The 20,593-nt window shown below is 41.0% G+C and overlaps 1 protein-coding gene across 1 annotated transcript in view; it reads left to right on the top strand.

Moving 5' to 3' along the window:
• The first annotated feature begins 47 nt into the window (after positions 1 to 47).
• LOC122983597 (tumor necrosis factor alpha-induced protein 2-like) overlaps positions 48 to 20,593 on the top strand; it is a 54,042-nt gene continuing 33,496 nt past the window's right edge. The window contains exons 1-2 of the mRNA XM_044353516.1: positions 48 to 256; positions 19,051 to 19,566. Coding sequence (XP_044209451.1) covers positions 19,088 to 19,566 — 479 coding nt within the window. The 5' untranslated portion in view covers positions 48 to 256; positions 19,051 to 19,087. The remainder of the gene's footprint in view (positions 257 to 19,050; positions 19,567 to 20,593) is intronic.

Genomic DNA, 20,593 nt, shown 5'->3' with positions numbered 1-20,593 from the left:
TCTGACCTTTCCACGCGCCCTCCCTCTGTGATTGCGACATTTCCGACCGCCCCTGAACGCATCGCTCTGCGGGGCTGTTTGTCTCTGCGGGTTCAGTGAAGTCTGACCGGAGGAACCGGAGAGCCGCTTCATCTGCAGCCGGCCGGAGCTGCGCTTCTCTCGGCGAAGATCTGACTTTGTGTCCGCCGCTGGTGACGCTTCAGCCCGGGTTGAGTTGACAGTTTGAGCCGCTGATCCGCCACCATGAGTCCCATCTGTGAGTACAGACACACGGACCGACGACGGAGCTCAAAAAGCTTTTATAAGTCAGTTTGAATCTGCAGAACTGTGGAGTTGAGATGTTTTAAAGAGCATAAAAGTTAAAAACTTTCATGTTTTATATCGCAGAGGGTTGAAACAGCTGATCCTCCTGGTTTCCTCTCAGTTTTAACACTAACAGTCAGAATCACAGTCATCATTTTAAGAATTATTTCTATTATAGAATAATGCTGATTATTCTATAAAATATCACAAAATGTGAGAATGTCCTTCTCTAAAGTCTTTAAATGTCCTTTTTTTGTCTCACTAACATCTAAAAACTCAAACATATTCAGTTTATTTTGATATAAAAGAGAGAAAAGTATCAAATCATCACAGCTGAGAAGCTGAAACTGGGATTTTTTTTGTCAGTTTTTCTTTGCAAACAATGATTTGAGTATCAGAATAGTTGCTGTGTATTAATGGAAGTGACTGAGCTGCATGTCGATGTGTTTAAATGTGATAGTTTGACCTGCTGCTGATCAGCAGAACGTCATTAGAGCTGCAGACTCACAGACTCTTTATTGATTTGCTGTCATGAAAACTTTTATGAATCTCTGACTGCAGAGTTTTCTGGTGACTTTGACTCTTTAGTGTCTTCGAGGCAGCGAGAAAAGTCACAGATTAACTGAGTGTTTCTCAACCTTCAGGTCAGACACTGATACTGCAGATACTGATTATCAATCAGTCTGCTGATCGTTTTCTCTCTATTGATCGTTGGCTGTAGATATTCATCACAATAAGTCTGAGGTGATAAATATTCACATTTAAGAAGCTGGAAGCTGATTTTTTTTATGTTTGAATGATTTAAATGATTCATAGATTATCAAAATTATTGCTGATTCATTCAAGCGATCAATGAATCTGCTATTTATAACTGGAGCTCTGAGTTTTATTACAGCTCAGGTTTTATTTTCCAACCATCAGTGTTATTGATTATTTTAACTTTGTTCTCAGTGAAGTAACATCTGAGATCAACAGGAAACAAAAACCAGCAGTCAGCTGCCAAAATATAAATATATACGTCCTCAAATGTCTCGTTTAGTTCACAACACAAAGATATTCAGCTTCCTGTCCTTCCGAAACCAGAAAATATTCACATTTAAGACGCTGCAACGAGAGAATTTTGACATTTTTTATCTTAAAAAATGACTCCAAACAATTAATTTATAAAAAAAATGATTAATGGACTGATTGTTGCAGCTCTACTTTAAATCTTCTGTTCAAATGATTTAAGAAGTTTGAGAAGCTAAATATCATCATGGCTGCTTCACTGCTGCCCAGAAACACCAGAAGAAGAAGAAGAAGAAGTCGGACTGATCAGTCTGGATTTAAGTGACTCTGCTGCAGATGTGAAGCGTCTTTGTGTGTGAAATATTTGAGCGTTCGAGGTGACATCAGCTGACTGCAGAGAAACATCTCTGACTGCAGCCGCCGTGCTGCGTTCACTGACTGCAGCGCTGCGTTCACTGACTGCAGCGCTGCGTTCACTGACTCCATCAGGGTTTTTAAATTAAGGCTGCAAACAAAAAAGCAGATTAAAGTCCAGCTGTCACTCTCTCTTTTGTCTTTTCTTCACTTTCTCCTCCTCCTCCTCCTCCTCCTCCTCCTCTTCCTCCTCCTCCTCCTCCTCCTTCTCCTCCTCCTCTTCTTCCTCCTCCTCCTCTTCTCTCTTCACTCTGGCAGTTTGTTCTGCAGAAACACTGAAACTCTGCTGGATGAATTTACAAAATGAAATAAGCAGAGAAAACTGAATGAATGAATGAATGAAGACATAAATGCAAACTTTGGGAAATTAGCTTTGACCTTCCTCTTCCTCCTCCTCCTCCTCCTCTTCCTCCTCCTCCTCCTCCTCCACTCGGGGGGGGGTTTCACTTGCTGACTCGGACATTTTAACTTCCTGCTGAACGACAGAAAAAAAGAAATGACAAAACTTTCGACTGAACTTTTTCTCGTCCTGAACAGGAACGTGTTTGACCTTTGACCCCTTTACTGTCGGACAACTGAACACATTAATAATCTCACTTTCATCACGCTGGTAAAGAACAGTCCATCAATAAGTCATGAGTCATCTTTTTAAAAGACAAATATAAATGCAACATAAACAACATTAAAACCAACAATTTAAAATATCTTTTATTTCAACAAGTCAAACAGGTTTAATCTCCGTTTTTTAAATTATAAAACAGACTCATAGTCGTCCTTCATCTGACGTTGTTGTTTTTTGTTCTGGTTTGATCAACTTCTCTAAATCTTCTCTTTGATAAAAAGTCGCTTCTCATTTCCTTCAGATTTAAGAGAAAACAAAAAAGCCATAAATGAGTTTTATTACATCAAACTGTACAAACTCAGATAATCCTGATAGAAGATCAGAGCTGCAACTAATTAATATTTTAATTACTGATTAATTGATAAGTTGTTTGGTTGTTTATTTATTCAGTTTACTGTCACGAAGAAACCAGAAAATATTCACATTTAAGCAGCTGGAATCAGAGAATTTAGACATTTTTTCTTTAAATAAAGGACTCTGCAGCTTTTTGAGTAACTGAAGAGTTGTTGTTTAAAGGAATAATCTCACATTTTGGGGAAATACTCACTTTCTTGCAGAGAGTTCAGATTGATTCCTCTCTCATGTCTCATGTAGATGATGCTAAATACGAAGCTACAGCCAGCAGACGGTTAGCTTAGCTTAGCATATTATTCCAGGTTCAGACGACGTGACACCAGCTGACAGATGAAGAGCATCAGATGACGTCTGCGCTGCCTCACGACGTCCCGACAAAAAAGACGAGAGACAGAATTTTATTTAGCTTCTCTCGCCGAGAACGACGACTTCCATAAAACAGAGCGCTCTTCCACGCAGAGGAAGTTTTTGGCGCTATGGCAACCAAACAGCCAGCATCATACACATCGCTTCGGACGCCATAGTTTGTTTACATTCTTGTTCCTAGCTCCGCCTTCTGGTGACATCACACAGGTCGTGAAAGACGGCAAGCTACGATTGGTCGGGTGGCGTCTCTCGGCTGTCTGATCTGACACGGTGACATCAAACCGCTGTGACTGAACAGAGTCTCCACATGATGTAGTTGTCACACTAACACCCTCATAATTCAAAGAAAAACACGTAACCGCCTACGAAAGAAAAGGTCAAATACAATAAATAATTCAATAAAAGTGTTTCCATCATGATAAACTAACAGAGATTCTTCCAGTGATGGACAGGAAGTAGGAATATCAACCTTTTAACTGAGTCCTGATTGTTTAACAGCCTCATTAAACGGTGAATCGTCAGTTTTATACTTTGGCTTTTGCACAGAAGGAAGCGTTAAAGTATTTCTCAAAATGTTGACGAACTTGTACTAAAGCTCAAACTAAACTGCAGCAAGTTGTCGGACCTGCAGTTATAAATGTTAGAAATAAAAAGCAGCATAAACCAATTATATAACACCTTTAAAGGTTTATTAAACTACAGTAAACATCAGGGTGAAAGTACGTTAAATCTCCGAGCAAACAGGAAGACAGTCGGACAAAATCTATAAAATAAATAAATGTGTTAGAACTTGTTTTTTAATAAAACAACTTATATCGACGCCATCTGTCTGTAACTTCCTGCCTTTATATTTACATTTTAGACACTGAGATGCCTTTCTAATCCCACAGTTTATCTCCATGACAACCACACACACACACACACACACACAAACACACACACCTGACCTTGACCAGTTAAAGTTTTACTGCAGTGATCATTAGCTGCAATAAAACCGAGTCATGACGGAAAAGAACAGACACTCCCTTCCTGAGACCTGACAGGCTTTATGACCCTGAACACACCATCGTGTCCGACTCACAAATGCTTTTTGGGCCGCAGGAGGATTTTTCGCTGCAATACTGCGAGTGACCACCGGGAAAAATTGGCTGCAGGGCTGAGCGGCGGCACCCGATCCAGCTCTTATTATACATCCATGAGTTATACTTAATGAATATATATATTGATATATTGAACCTATCGACAGTAATAATTGTGTCAGTCGTTTACCTACAGTCGTTGTTTCATTCATTCAAATTTTACGGTAATTTTACGTAAATGCCACTAAACGTTAAGTTGACTAAATATCGCCAGAGACGGTTCAGAAAGGAGACGGCGCACCAAGAGGCATTTCCTGTATCTGTGTCACATGGGTTTCGCCACTGCCCCGCCCCTTTAGGAGACCAGCGGCAGGTCCTGAGTCTGTTCACGCCAACGGGAGACGTGAACGTGAGCGCTAAAAGTCACCAAAGTAAATACTGGACCCACTTTTCACAAGCTACATATCCTCTGAACACTCTGACAATAAAACGACAACTTTCATTTAATTCACATGAAAATAAACCTGAACACCACAGTAATCCATACAGCTGTGTGTTTGTGTTGTTTGCATGTTTTGTTTATCATTTTGTTGTCATGAACTTCTGTTTTATCTCTCATCGTGGGGCATCGCTGCTAAATGCTAACTATCCAGGCGCTAATGCTAACGTTAGCTCAGCCATGCTTCTCCCTGCTTCCCGGCTCATATAATCAACATAATGCGATTTAAATAAAGATTAAACACACCGAGGCTGGTTATGTTGTGTATTTGCAGCTTGTTTTAAGGCTGTGTTGTATCCTGGGTGCTCGCAGGTTGAGTTTGCGGGGCTGTAAAGGCAAAGCTAGCCTGTTAGCTAGCATGAGTCGTGTCTAGAACTGCGCCCACTTATAAACCCTCGTCTTTGTTTGGTGGATTTACATCTGTTCATTTATTGAACTGTTCAGGTAGATGTTTGAGATTGTAAATCTATTTAAGATTAAATTTGTATTTTCTTTATTTGAAGAGTCAGTTTTTCATTTTACACAGAAGAACTTCCAGCTGTAGCTGCTGCTGTTGCTCATCAGAGTCCTGCGAGACCTTATTCTCATACCAGTGCAGGAAGTCGGGACTGATTTCAACACTGACCTTCATCATGGTTCGCATTGTTTTTATTGTTATGAAAAGAAACAACTGTGACTTCTTTTAACATGTAAAGACACATCATGTTTCCATCACTCGTGTTTTCTTCAAACTACAAAAAAGACATTTTAGGTTGAATTAGCTTGAAATTATAAAACTTTTATAGAGTATTTGAGTGAAGTTATTGACAAAGTTTCAGTGTTGTAGTGTTGCTGAGTGTTTTAAAACTTTATTCTACCAGCTCTGTCATCATACAACCATCCTGAGTTGTCTGATGACGCTCACAGGTCGTAAAATCCCATCTATCCCACATGACTGCTGGTGACCTTTGACCTGCGGCGGTGTCGGTGTGATCTTGTGGGAAACTGTGTTCTGATTTCATTACTACAGTGCAGTGAAAGGTTTTTTTAGGAGAATTAATGGATGTACAAAATGTTTGATTTGGAAACAGACCAGAGTTCATCATCTGTTTTCTTTTCTTTCTAAACTTTTTTTTTGTTTTCTATAAACTTCCTCCAGTGGTTAAACCAGACTTCTTCACCATGACATCATGTTTTTCTTGACCTGAACCTGAAGTTGCTGAAATACAACCATAAAAACCACAGTAACGCTTTACTGTCTCAGCTGCATATTGTAGGTAAAACTGATATTTTCAGTGAGAAAATGAGCCACTGGTTACTTCTGCAACCATTAACATCCCATAATATTACTTTTAAAGGAGACATATTCTGCTCTTTGTGGTTTTCTGTTATTTATATCCTGTTATGATGTCGGATGTTAAACATGGTCAAAGTTACAAAACTTGAGTGTGTAGAAACGCTGCCTGCAAGTCAAAACTCAGGACTTCAACCTGCTCTGAAAGATTTGTTTGTGACGTTTTTTTCTAACTTACCGACGGGCTGATGTCGGCTCGTCACACATGCCCATAAACTCCCATTCAGTGGCCTTGGTTGCTAAGGTGGTTGCTAAGGTGTTTCCATGTGTTGTTCAGCTCCAACTTGTACGGATGGATTTGAGAAGTTGACATTTGGAGTAAAGAAGGAGAAAAAGAAGTGAAATCCTGCTACTATAGTTTGTTTACGTAGCCTCCAGAGCTGGAGGAAACTTCCTGAAAGCTGACCAATCAGAACAGAGTAGGCTCATCAGGAGGGCGGGGCCTTAAAGAGACAGGAGCTAAAACAGCCTGTTTCAGACAGAGGCTGAACTGAGGGGCTGCATAAAGGACCAGTAGAAGATAAATAAGGAGTTTTTAACTGGAAATCATGCAAAGATATTCCAGTAGAGCCCCAGAATATAAATATAGAGCTGGAAATGTGCAGAATATTTCCTCTTTAATGATAAACGACACACAGCTTCAGGTGTCTTTGATGTTGTTAAAGTCATCGGGTAGTTTCTCCCTCTGAGGATAAAGATTTTTTGTGACAACCAGACCTTCAGAAGTTTAGACATTAACGTCCCCCTCTGTCGTCTGAATGTGGCGTCGCGTTGTGTGAGCTGCAGCTGCAGTTTAATGTGGCGAGCAGCCAGCGGCGTTTACCCAACAGCCCCACATTCCTCTTTGGGGCAAAGATAATATTACATTTCTGTGAACAGCTGTTTTCTCTCACAAACGATGCTGAGTCAACAGTTTTTTACTTAATGAAGGACAGATGCAGCGTGGGTAACTGTGACTTCACTCGGAGGAGACGGTTTTCTCTTAAACGTCCCTTCAGGATCAATAAAGTATCATTTTTATTAGTTATTGACATCAGGATTTATTGATGGAGTGTTCAGCTTTACATAAAGTTATACTGGTGTTATACTGGTGTCCTCATGGTTTCACTCTCAGACTTCTCCATGTGACTGTCCTCCGCCTGCAGGCAGACTTATGCAACCTGCTGTTTATTATTATGGGATGTAAAAGTGAACAGTGAAGTCCGTCGTGTACATGTCCTGAATGTTAAATAAATGAAAAAGCTTTCAGAGGGAAACAGACCTGACTGGGACAGAAGAATCTGACCCATTGACCCAAACTGGGTGAAGCTTTAACCCAGTGATGTTTAGGGTGTACTTTCGGGCCAGCGTGCGTCATGTGACCTTCAGTTATGACTGCGGCCGCCATACTGACAGACACGACTGACGCCGTCGTCGGCTGTTTGGATCAGAGTTACGCCGCCGAGCAGCTTGTTTGAAGTTATTTAACAGTATAGTCTTCTAATTTTAGCTCAAGTTATCTAATAATAATCTTTTCCTTCCTCTAATTTCACAAACATATCCTGACAGAGTTTGGGATTTAGCTCCAGTCTCCCTCCCGACGCTGACAGCAGCCTCTGGACTGTGATAATCAGATAATCAATCATCACGGACCGGCGGAGACGCTATCGCTTTAAACTGTGAGACGAGACGTTAGAGAGAGAGAGAGAGAGAGGTGGCTGATGGGACTTTGGAGCCACTAAAGTTGTTCTTTATCAGAGCGGCTCGGCCTCATCAATCATCTACTCCGATGGGTCTTATAGAGACACACGACCGTCCTCAGACTGAGAAATATGACTGTCAGTGATTTACAGGAAGGAGGAGCGACACACTGTCCAGACATAAAAATATAATAATATAAAACATACATACATCCTCTTCCACGGAGCCCGCCATGTTTCTACAGGAGCCCAGAGCAGACAAACCAAACACCAGCTCCAGAGAGGGTCTCATGTTTCCGCTGTAGGTTCTCCTACATGCTTGGGAGGGGGGGGGGGGAATCCTGCACACTGGTCCTTTAAAACATTTTTATCATACGGATGAGTTTGTATCTTCTTGCGTCTCTCCGTTCTGTCTGATCACACACTTCGAGGTGTTTTGCATGTGTGTTTTGAACTTTTGGCTAATTGTTTCCTCCTGCTTCCAGTCTAAGCTAAGCTATAACCACTTCCTGGCTCCAGCTCTCAGACATGAGATCGATCATCTGAACATCTCGATCTTACAAAGAAAGTTTTTTTTTTTCCAAAATGCAACAAGCAGAAAGCAGAAAATATAATCCTTGACTGAACATCAACATCAATCAACTTTCACATGAACAGAAAACTGTTAATCAGGCTTTAATGAAAGACGCTGCCCAGTTGCATTATGGGAAATGTAGGAGTTTGACCCAAACAAGAGACTAAAGATCAGGATGTTTCTCTGCTGCTCAGAGCTTCATCGTTCTGCTTTTGAATCTCTCTCTAGTTGTAACATTAAATCACTGAAGTGCTGCTTTAATGAGACATCCGTTAACACGAGGATCTTATTTCCTTGAAACGAGTTGAAACTCTGGGAATAAAAAAAGTCTAAATCATTAATCAGCTCAGCGTGCAGCTCTGTGGGAAACTGCAGCCGCTGTGACGTCGAGCAGCCTGTCGAGAGATGTTTCTACATCAAACCGTCCACTTATCATTCCTGCAGATTCCCAGTAAAATTCCACGTCCGCTGTCTGAGACACTCTGTGTTCCCGTCTGACCAGAGACAGTCACAGTGTGTAAACACAACACAGATGCTGTGTGTGTGTGTGTGTGTGTGTGTGTGTGTGTGTGTGTGTGTGTGTGTGAGTTCATCTTTTAAATGCCTCGATCCCTCCGCAGAGGACAAGTTGTCTTCATTCTCTACTTGAACTTCACTGTTTTTTTTTCAGTTGCAGTTTCACTGAAGATTCAGATTTATCTGTAAAGAGACGAATAATCTGGTTTTGAATTAATTAATTTATGCATTTAAACAGAAAAACAGCCCGTCAGTCCTCAGCTGATTAAATGAGACAGTGTCATTCATATATTGTGTCACTGAATGAGACTTTTTTTCATTTTATTTCTTATTTTAACACAAAATTCATACATTTCCAGTCAGTGAAGAACAGCAGGACCGACACGCTTCGTCTGATTGATTAAACAGAAGAATCTGTTCCTGCAGTATGAAGACCGGTGATGTTTTATATTTTTCTTAAACATCAGTACGGTAACATACTGAGATGGATTACAGCAGGGGTCAGAGGTCAGGTTCAACCGCGGGCCGACGCTGCACAGACATGTTTCTGTTTGTATAAATTAGTTTCAGGGTCTGAGGGTGAACGTCATAATTAATGTTAATGATCCAGAACAGTTTTGTTATTGATACAAATCTGCATTTAAAAGTCTGTGTGAAGCTTCTATTCAGCTTCAGCAGTCTGAGTTAGTCATATCAAGTGGATATCTGACACATTTACAGTCTTTTTAAGCATCAAATTCCCTCTTTGTGTTTCCTCGGACAGTGTTTCCCTGTTGAGCTGCAGGTGGAAGTATAGTAACAAAAAGAGGAACTTTGGCACTAAAAAGACTGTAACGTTGAAAGATGTCTAAACATAAAAACACAAAAAGTAAGGAAATATGTGTTTGGTAGATTATTTCTTTGTTGTAACAATGCTTCTTTGCAATAAGTCTTAAACTGTTGGAAAGCCTGTTTATTTCCCAAATCAGAGATTTGGCAAATTTTTCATGGGAGTAACCCGCATACTCAGCTCTGCTGCTCATCCCACAAATACATGTTCCTTACAAACATGGCACCATTTAAAAGGGAAATAAACAGGCTTCCCAACGGTTAAAGACTTATTGCCAAGAAGCTTTGTTACAACAAAGAAATAATCTACCAAACACATATTTCCTTACTTTTGTGCTGTGTTTACTTGATTTAACTCATTTGGACGCTGAAGCTTCATATTAGCTTCAGATAAACTTTGGAATACATTTTTTGCATTGTAAGGTCATTATGAAGGGATCTTCTAATGGTCAGTGTGAACAGGAGGAATGATTACAGCAAGAAAAACATTGTGAAAATTGTGAACTCGTCCTTTAAGTCTGGTCTTGTAGCGCATGTTTCCACGTGATGACAGTGAACGTGTCACAGTCAGGCGGATATTTAATTTTAATTCTGATGGAAACACGTTTGTGATGAAGGACGAGTCAGTCAGAGGAGCCGGTCTGTCTGTTGGGACTCGAACCCGCAACCTTTGAATCTCTGCTGCTGTTTAAACACAAGTCCACAAGTGTGTTGTCCCTTAGGCTCAGCTGATAGGTGTGATCAATAGTGAACACTGCGGGGTGGAAACACGCTGACAGCAACATATAGACAGAAAATAAAAGCATCAGATGTGCTGCTGTTCTCTGTCTGCAGTGTATTCTCAGACAAGTTCTGCTGGTTTCTAAGTGGATTTATGGAGGTTTACTGGTGGTTTACTGGTGGTTTACTGGTGATGGACGTCAGAGATTGAGTGGAAGGAATTAGTCTGATTCTTGTTCTTATAGATGATGTTTTTGACTGACTGACTGACTTCAAATCTTGGATCAACATGAAACTCTCTGTATTAGACGACATCCGGCTCAAAGCTACAAGATTGTGGACATAAAGACTTCAGGAGAAAAGTCAACTAACGACTCTCAAGATGCGTTCAAGTAACAAACGTCAAGTTTTTGTTAAATAGTCTCCGTTAAAAGTCGTGTGAATCAGCTGTTAGCGGCTCTTGTCTGCAGTGTAACGTGATGTTCAGACAACTATCACTGATCACTGAACAAAACTTCAACATATGATGATTCTCAGGCAGGTTTTTCTCTGGTTTCTAAGTGGGTTCATGGAGGTTTACTGGTGGTTTACTGGTGGTTTACTGGTGATGGACGTCAGAGATAATAATAATGATCCTCAGGAAGTGTAAGTCACACTGAATGTCATCGATATGTGTTTCACGTCTGTTTCTTCAGATCTGACGTGAGTTATGACTCCCAGAAGGACTTTTGACTCTTCTTCACCTCATACTTTATCTTCGCTTCACCTTCAACTCTCGGCCCCCCCCACCCCCCCCCCCCCCCCACCCCCCCCACCCCCCAGGGAGACTCTTCTGGCTGTGTTGGTGCCCTGTGGCAGCAGTTTGTCATGAAATAGAGATTAAAAAGAAAAAAAAGGAAATGATGATAAATTTTGAGCAGGAAGTCAGCGATCATTCATTAAATGATTCCTGTTTTTATTTTTGGGTGGACTGACTGTTCTTGACTGTTTCCTTTAGCAGACATACATCAGCTGACTATCTGCACAACCATTAGTCATGAAACACACACACACACACACACACACACACACACACATATATGCTGACTGTCCACCCATACAGAGGGTCAAGGCTGAGGTCTGTGCTGCCCTCTGATTGGATATCTGCTTCTCTTCCTGGTTTCCTGTTTGTGTTTTGTGACGCTGAAAGGTCGCAACCTCTTTACCTCCACACGATGTTTAAATGTTGAAGATCACGTGAAGGTGAAGAGCTGAAGACTCGCCGAGGCACAAAACATATTTACACTTACAGATTTTAAACTTTCCTCTTTGTTTATTCTTTTATTTATTTGTTTTTAGCAGCTGATGATGTGAGTGAATGGTGCTTTTATTCTTCCTGCATGTTCCTAAACGCTCAGCTGATGGTCTGGTTCATATATTTAGTCCTTTCTGCAGACTTTACTCTAAAGAACAGGTTCACAATTATTCAAATGTGTGTTAAAGCAGCAGTCAGGTGTCTGTAATCATTCCTCCTGTTCATACTGGATATTAAAAGATCCTTCAAATGTGCTTTCAATGTTAGTGATGGAGGCCAAAATCCACAGTGTGTCCACACAGTCATTTAAAAGTGAAGCTTCTATTCAGCTTCAGCAGTCTGAGTTAGTCATATCAAGTGGATATCTGACACATTTACAGTCTTTTTTAGCATCAAATTCCCTCTTTGTGTTTCCTCGGACAGTGTTTCCCTGTTGAGCTGCAGGTGGAAGTATAGTAACAAAAAGAGGAACTTTGGCACTAAAAAGACTGTAACGTTGAAAGATATCTACTTGATTTGACTCATTTGGACGCTGAAGCTTCATATTAGCTTCAGATAAACTTTCATCACTTCCATTGTAAGGTCATTATGAAGGGATCCTCTAATGGTCAGTATGAACAGGAGGAATGATTACAGCAAGAAAAAACAGCTTTAATGTTCATTTGTTCTCCTAACTGTTGTTTTAAGACACACTTGAAATATTGTGAACTCGTCCTTTAAGTCTCGTCTTGCAGTACGTGTTTCTCAGAGTTCACGTGATGACAGTGAACGTGTCACAGCCAGGCGGATATTTAATTTTAATTCTGATGGAAACATGTTTGTGATGAAGGACGAGTCAGTCAGAGGAGCCGGTCTGTCTGTTGGGACTCGAACCCGCAACCTTTGAATCACTTCTTCGTGTTCGGTTTGTCTAGAAGTCGCTGACCTTCTCGCTCTCTGAGCTTAAACCTAACCAACCTAGCCGACGCAGGCGACGAGTCCTAAATGGTCCAAATTCAAGTAAAAGTCCGAGATGATTAAACTGTTGGACTCGTGATGTTTTCAGTGAGTTTTACACTCAGCAGAGAAGAAAAACTGCTTCATCTGCTCTCTGGAAGTAGAAAAATGACTGAACTTCTTCCAGGATTCAGCTGAACTGCAGAGATGTTAAAACAGATTCACAATCAGGATCACGATCAGTTTTACCGGCCAAGTATGTTTACGCGTGCAAGGAATTTGAGTCCGGTTTCTAGTGGCTCTCGATGGAAGATACACAAACACAAACAAGCCAGAAACAAGGACGACGAAGCTGAACTGAGATACATAAACATTAAACATGTTATACACGAGCCAGTAGATGAAACTATAGAAACAAGATGATTGAATCAGTGAAGTTTCTGACAGATGTGATGATGTTTCTCAAAGATCCAACAGCACATATTTAATGAATGAGTTTAATGAGTTCTAGCAGAGCTTTAGCTTGCGGCTGCATCGACAGCGTCAGTGTTTAAAGGTCATTTAGACTCAGATTTGGTGGTTTTGACTGTTTACACCAAACCGCACAAACCGCTCGAACCGCTCAGCGTCAAGACGGCATCAGAGCAGGACGACAGATAACATCACTTCAAGATAAATCATTTCATCTTAAGTTCTTTTCTTCAGAGATGACGAGATGACTCTCTGCTGCAGGAATGTGGAGGTTAGAAAACACTTATGGAAGCTCATCAGATACTTTAGAGACGGATTCGGTTTTAACTGACTGATGTTACAGAAACATGAAAACTGTTGCAGCAGATGAAGTGATGAAGGAGGAAAAGATGAAGATGCACATGGATGAACAGAAACAGGCTGTTGAAGTCTTGATGTCATCAAAATGTCATGAATGAAAAACGTCCTCTCGACAGTTATCAGAGTCTAAAGTGATGCTTTCAAATGTCTTTTTCTGTCAGTAGAAAAACATATTCAGTATTATTATCCAATTGCCTCATGGGAAACGTAGGATCCAGGATATCTCCACCTCCGCTGCTCAGATTCTTCTGTTTTTAATTTGTCAGTAAGTCCAGATACTCTGTGAACGAGTCGTTGAATCACTGCAGGACTGATTCAAACATGAAGTTAAAAAAAAACACAATAAACCACAAATAAAACAGCAGAAGCTTTTTATTAAGGATGAAACGCATCCTTAAAACATTCTCACACTCAACTAGTGCTGAAACAATTAGTTGATTAATTGATCTGCAACTATTTTAATAATTGATTATTGGTTTAAGATGACTGAAAGCAAAAAAAAAGCCAAATATTTACTGGTTGCAGCTTCTCAGAAGTGAGTTTTACTGGTTTTACTGGTTTTCTTTGTCTTTATTTGATGATAAACTGAATCTGACTGTTTGAACGTTTCCAGCTGGGTTTCAGGAAATCGTGATGAACATTTTTCACTATTTATTGACACTTTCTGACAGATGATTAATTAAGAAAGTGATCGGCAAGTTAATCAATAACGGTGCGAGGTGTGAACAACAGCATGAGACACACGCGTGCAGCTGAGGTCAAAGGTCACAAACACGTGAAACTGAAGGACAGAGGAGAGCTGCTCGTCCTCTCTCTCGCTGCCACCTTTGATTAAAACCACTCTGGTTCTGGATGTTTGGAGGCGGAGCCTGGACCGCGCCCGGCGGCGGTCAGCAGAGGCCCAGGAGTCCTCGGCTCTGTCCGTCACACTATCGCTGTCCTTTCCGCTCCTATTGTTTGTGTCCAGAAGCTTCCGCGATGCCCTGCGACCCTCTTGAAGAAAACAGCACCGCCGTGGGCTTCCTGAGCCTGCCGCTGGGGCTGCTGGGTATTTATGGAACCAACACCGCTGAATCACTTCCCACTTCACCCTGCCCGCTGGGCGTGTGTGTGTGTGTGTGTGTGTGTGTGTGTGTGTGTGTGTGTGTGTGTGTGAGAGAGAGAGAGAGAGGTGGACTGGGAGCGGATGTTGTTCATGTTGTTGGTTTCCAGTCTCACCAGCTCAGGACACACTGCTGCTGCCAGAAATAGACACACACACACACACACACACACACTTAATCAACATCGCTCACTTTTGTTACAAACTGTTTTTCGTAACCATGGAAACAGTCCATAGTTAGCTCTTTTCCACTGTAAGCTGGATCTTTCTGACCTGAACTGTGAAGAACCTCTTGAGTGTGAGTTTGGTTCTTCTTCTTCTGTTTTACGTTTCATAAACTCATCATGTACATCAGCGTTCAGGTTCAACCGCCGGACAGTTTCTTCTTCACTACTTTTCATTAACGAGCCTTTTAAACAACACAGTGGAAACTCAGGGCCTATATGTTTTGTTTATTTCTTTTAATTCTGTTACGTCCAGAGGATGAGGGAAGTAACGATAAAAATTAACCCGAGGAAAAGGAAGAGAGGGAAACAGATGTGAATGAAATAAAGAATTTATTTACAATATAAACAAAAGATCAGTGTTTCGCAGGAATTTCCAATAACACCGACTGGAAAACCGACTTCTTCTTTGAGAGGAAGAGGCCGTTCCACCAACGGACAAACGTAAACTACGTTAAGCTAAAGTTAAAAACAATCACCGTCCTACTGATCCCAGTACACGAGCACTGGAAGCACTGGTTAACTGTCACACATGCTGCCAACTGGCTTATTCACCACCAGTATGATCCACCAGTAGGGAGGCGGGGGCGGGGGGGAAACACACACATCCACAACACTACAGCTGTAACAGTTCATTTAAAAATAAAGTTGATTTAACAGTTTAGGATTGTATCTGATGGCAGATGATACTCATTTAGCTAAAAATGACTCATAAGTGAATATACAGTATGTTTTATTTATAAAGTTCTGGTCCAATAGACTGAAGGAATTAAGAGTTGACACATGATGAGGATGATGAGGATGATGAGGATGCGTCTCCTGCTGTGGGAGCAGTAACACACTCACACACGTCTTCACTTTCATTTGTTCTCTACAGTAAATTTGTGAAAAGTTATGTAAAAGTCTTGATGTAAATTATGAAAATACAAACTTCAGCTTTCTTAGGAGGGCCCAACATTTTTTGTTAAGAGGGGCAGATTTGGCCCATGAGCCAGGTATTTGTCCACCGCAGCTGTATGTCATTAAAAAGGCGACAGCGGGACGACACACAGTAACGGAGGAAGCAGCAGCAGCGAGTCTCCCTCCGCTGTCTGACTAACACGCTTTAGATGGTTTGTTACACAGAACCGTCTGAGAAGTCGTCCGTGCAGGCGCGTTCACAAACAATACTTGGCAGGTGATTGGATGAAACCGTCACAAGATCATGTGAGAATGCTCACAGGAAGCTGATTGGTTCAGACACAAACGTGTAACTTAAAGAAGATGGATTCTCGTGTGAACACATTTATTCTGACTGACGCTAACAGACTCACTGGAAGAAACTTGCTAGCCTAGCAACATTAATGCTACAAACAACCCAGAATGCATCACTCTCTGTAGGAGATTGCATTTTCTACCCACGTTCCCTCATTTTACTAAACTCTTTTCTGTTTTATTTCAGTTTTAATTCTATTTGTACTGAATGTTTTCATTGTTCGGCTGCAGTTAAACATATTTAAATGTTTCCACACAGTTTCATATGAATCCAGATACGATTTTGGAGGTGAAGCTGCTCTCAGATCAGTTTGTACCTGAGTCTCTTATCAGTGTTTGCACACTGAAAGTTGTCATGAGATAATGAGAGTTAAAGTTCAGAGGAAACAAGCAAAGTGACTTCGTATTTAAACATTAAGAACGTCTCCTTGAATCATTACAGCTCAGTAAAAACCTCCAGCTGCCTGCGTTAATGTTTGACCAGTTTATGAGCTTGTGTCTTACTGGTTTATGGCTGTGCGACATCAGCTGGTTTATAACTGGGAGTGGCTACATCTGTACATACATGGGCCTACAGCATCAGCACTGTCGCCATGGTTACCTGCAGGTTAACACACCTTCAGCGCTGATTTAGAGCAGCTGACCTGTTTGACATGAGCACATGGATGCTTTCACCAGACACCTGCCAGCCAATCAGAGAGCAGCATTTTCCTTAGGAGTCATTGGGGATGTTTTAGGGGTCCTTGAAAATATTCCAGGTGTCCTTGAGTGAGCAAATTCTCCATGAAATCCTCACTGATGAGGTACCGCAGGAGCCCGACTGATCTGCCCGCACGGGGCTGATGGTCAGCTGATCTCTGTTAGCTTGGTGCTAAAACATTTCCACTTTCCCAGCATCATGTGTTTACTGTATTTATTAGCTTAAATTACAGTTTTATTATGATTAAAATACAATAAATCATGGAGATTGATGAATTAAATAAAAAGCTACCAAATTATTTCTGGGTTTCTGCACCATTAACTAGCTCAGTTAGCCCAGTTAGCTCACTTAGCCCAGTTAGCTCAGTTAGCTCAGTTAGCTCAGTTAGCTCTGCTAGCTACTTTGCGCTGCAGCAGCTTCATGAAACACTTTAAGAGCTCTGATGTTGAACTGATCAGTCTGATCAGCTTATTAACTTATTAACATTCTTCACTAATGATCACAACTTTGCTTTGTGGGTCTGAAAGCTGATTTATTAACATGAATTCAAACTTTTTTCACAATTATGTGCTTTATAATCTGTATTTTAAGGCTGCAACTAATAAATATTGTCATTATCAATTAATCTGCCACAATCTTCTGATTGTTTAGTCTAAAAAAATGTTAGATAATAATAAAAAATAGACTGGTTTAATTTCCCACAGTCCAATGTGACGTCTTCAGATGTCTTGTTTTGTGTGACCAAGAATTTAAAAAACCTCAAAATATTCAGTTTACAGCGATAAGAAACAAAAAAAGCAGAAAATCTGACATATTTAAGAAACCAGCAAATGTTCAGCATTTTTGCTTCAATAGTTACTCAAACAGTTAATCAACTATCAAAGTAGTTGCATATTCAGTTTCTGATTAATTAACTTATCGTTGCAGGTCTAATTTAATCAATACTAGAATAATCAGCTTGTTCCACATCATGTAAAACTAGACTGTGTTTAATAGTCGACTCCACCGATGGTATTATAGCGTCATAAACACAATAAAACAAACTTTATTCTACTGGAGTTTAACTATTTGGGCGGTTTTACAGCAGTTTTACAACTCAGCAGATGGTTACAAAGGGTGTGATCACGTCAGTTTTATCTTCCTGGATTAACTGTTTGCAGTATAACTGGGTGGTGATGGACAGGTGGGTGAAATGTTATATAACCTGTGAGGAATATAAAACAAACAGAAAAGGAAATGAGGGACTCCTCCTCTGTCCTCATCCTAAACTGACCCGGGCATCTCTCGCAGGAGGAGACGGATGTGTTTCCATGGTAACCGTCAACACCACATTATCAGACCAGCCGTCATAAAGTGTAACTGACTTGAGTTCAGTCACAGATGGCAGAGAACACAACAGGTGTAAAACATTTCCAATTAAATTATACATTAAAAAAGGAAATTAAATGATTAAATGACACGATTAGTCATCCATTAGTCAGTAATAATTTAATTTATAAACTAACCTTTATTTTTTAATGTTGGCAAACCACAGAATGAATGTCAAACACAAAAAACACACACACACACACACACACACAAACAAACAAACAAAACAACAAAAGGTTAAAACGTTTCTGCAAGAGAAAAGAAAAAATATCTATAAATACTGTATATTATGATTTAAAAATAGATTAAAATCATGTTTAACAGTAAAATAGACGGAAGACAGGAAGAAAAAAGAAAACAAACAAGCAAAATAAAACAAGATAAGGGAACAGGATGGGAGTTAAATATGATATAATTTAGATATTTAGTCTTTAGCGTCCCAGAGGGAGATTATTGCAGACAGGAAACACAGATATGAACACAGCAACATTTGTTTTTTTGATTGTTTTTACATTTTAGATTGTCTGTTTTGTTTTGTTTTTTTCCATTTTATTTCATGTATGAGATCAGACGTCTATCAGAGCTTCATCAGAAGGTACACGCTGATGAAGCTCTGATAGATTAAAAGCTCAAAATAAACTGAAATACTGAATAAATCTGAGTGTTTGGACTCATTGATGCTTCCAGAACGTTACAAACATTTATCCAAGTGGAGCGATGGTCATCCTGCATGTCTGATAAATGGAAAACTAAAAAATGTCAGAAGTCTTGAGCATGAAAGTTAATTCGGAAATGTTATATATATGTTATATATATAAGCACATAATCTTAACTCAAGGTCCAGTTTCTAGTATTTTTTGGGCATTTAACCACATCACATGGTCTTCATCAGCAGACAGAATGGATGGAAGTGTTTGTTTGTTTTTGGATAATTTAACTTGAAGTTTGGAATTTTATCTAAAATATTTGTTGCCGAGCAGTTTAATGGGAACATTTGTTTTATTTGGTTGCCTAAAGTACCTTACACGTGTCCTTCTCTCCCCCAGGTTCCTCCCTCCCTGCCCCCCCTCCCCCAGCTCCATCATGCCCATCCTCAAAAACCTCCCAGTACGCCTGAAAGGCGGTGGTCCAACGCTAGAGAACGCCTTGATCCTGCGCAGGATGAGCCTCAACATCACCCCCCACCACCACCACCACAACCCCTTCGACAATGACGATGACAGCATCCATGACAACGGGGGCCACGGCAACCACTGGTCGCCTGGCAGCTCGCTCCTTGACGGCGACGTGCCCAGAGACCGCAACCCGTTTGAGGACGAGGAGGATGAGAACGAGGCCAATGAGGGGAAGAAGGGGAAAGGAGGAGGAGGAGGAGGGTCAGGGAAGGGTTCCTTCAAGTTCACGTCCCCGCTGAAGACGCTGGGAAAGCTGGGGAAGAACCTGAGGGTGTCGGGGAGGAGCAAAGGAAGCGCTACGCCCTCTCCACAGGGGTCACAGGGAGCGCCCTCACCTGCAGAGAAGAAGAAGAGGGGGAGGAGAAGCTCTGAAGGAAGTCTGCTCAGGTAAACAGGGACAAAATGTGTTAGGGTAAAGAGGGACAAACGCTGTTTTGTAAGGTTAGGAAGGATTATGGGGCTTTGTCAAGGTAAAGAGGGACAAGAGGACTCAGGGCATTAGAGAAGGTAATGTATCAATGTATTGAGGGATCAGGGGTTTGTTGAGGTAAAGTGGGATAAAAAAGACTTTGTTCAGGTTTAGAGAGATTGTGGAGGTTTCGAGGTAAAGTGGGAGTGGAGTTTGTCAAGGTAAATAAGGATCAGTGGAGTTTGTTGAGTTAAAGTGGGAAGATAGGATTTTTAAGTAAAGTGGGATGATAGGAGTTTATGGAAGTAAAGTGGTAAAATGGGATGATGGCAGTTTGTGGAGCTAAAGTGGGATGATGGGAGTTTGTGGAAGTAAAGTGGGATGATAGTTTGTGGAGATAAAGTGGTAAAGTGGGATGATGGGAGTTTATGGAAGTAAAGAGGTAAATTGGGATGATGGGAGTTTGTAAAGGTAATTCGGGATGATAGGAGTTTATGGAAGTAAAGTGGTAAATTGGAGTGATGGGAGTTTGTAAAGGTGAAGTGGGATGATAGGAGTTTATGGAAGTAAAGTGGTAAATTGGAGTGATGGGAGTTTGTAAAGGTAAAGTGGGATGATGGGGGTTTGTGGAGCTAAAGTGGTAAAGTGGGGTGATGGGAGTTTGTGGAGCTGAAGTGGTAAAGTGGGGTGATGGGAGTTTGTGGAAGTAAAGAGGTAAAGTGGGATGATGGGAGTTTGTGGAGCTGAAGTGGTAAAGTGGGGTGATGGGAGTTTGTGGAGCTGAAGTGGTAAAGTGGGGTGATGGGAGTTTGTGGAAGTAAAGAGGTAAAGTGGGATGATGGGAGTTTATGGAAGTAAAGAGGTAAAGTGGGGTGATGGGAGTTTGTGGAGCTGAAGTGGTAAAGTGGGGTGATGGGAGTTTGTGGAGCTGAAGTGGTAAAGTGGGGTGATGGGAGTTTGTGGAAGTAAAGAGGTAAAGTGGGATGATGGGAGTTTGTAAAGGTG

This window comes from Thunnus albacares, chromosome 6 (genome assembly GCF_914725855.1).
Source record: "Thunnus albacares chromosome 6, fThuAlb1.1, whole genome shotgun sequence".
In the NCBI taxonomy this organism is placed as follows: domain Eukaryota; kingdom Metazoa; phylum Chordata; class Actinopteri; order Scombriformes; family Scombridae; genus Thunnus; species Thunnus albacares.
Note: the sequence above shows the minus strand (reverse complement) of the source record. Positions and strands in the feature narration are given on the sequence as shown.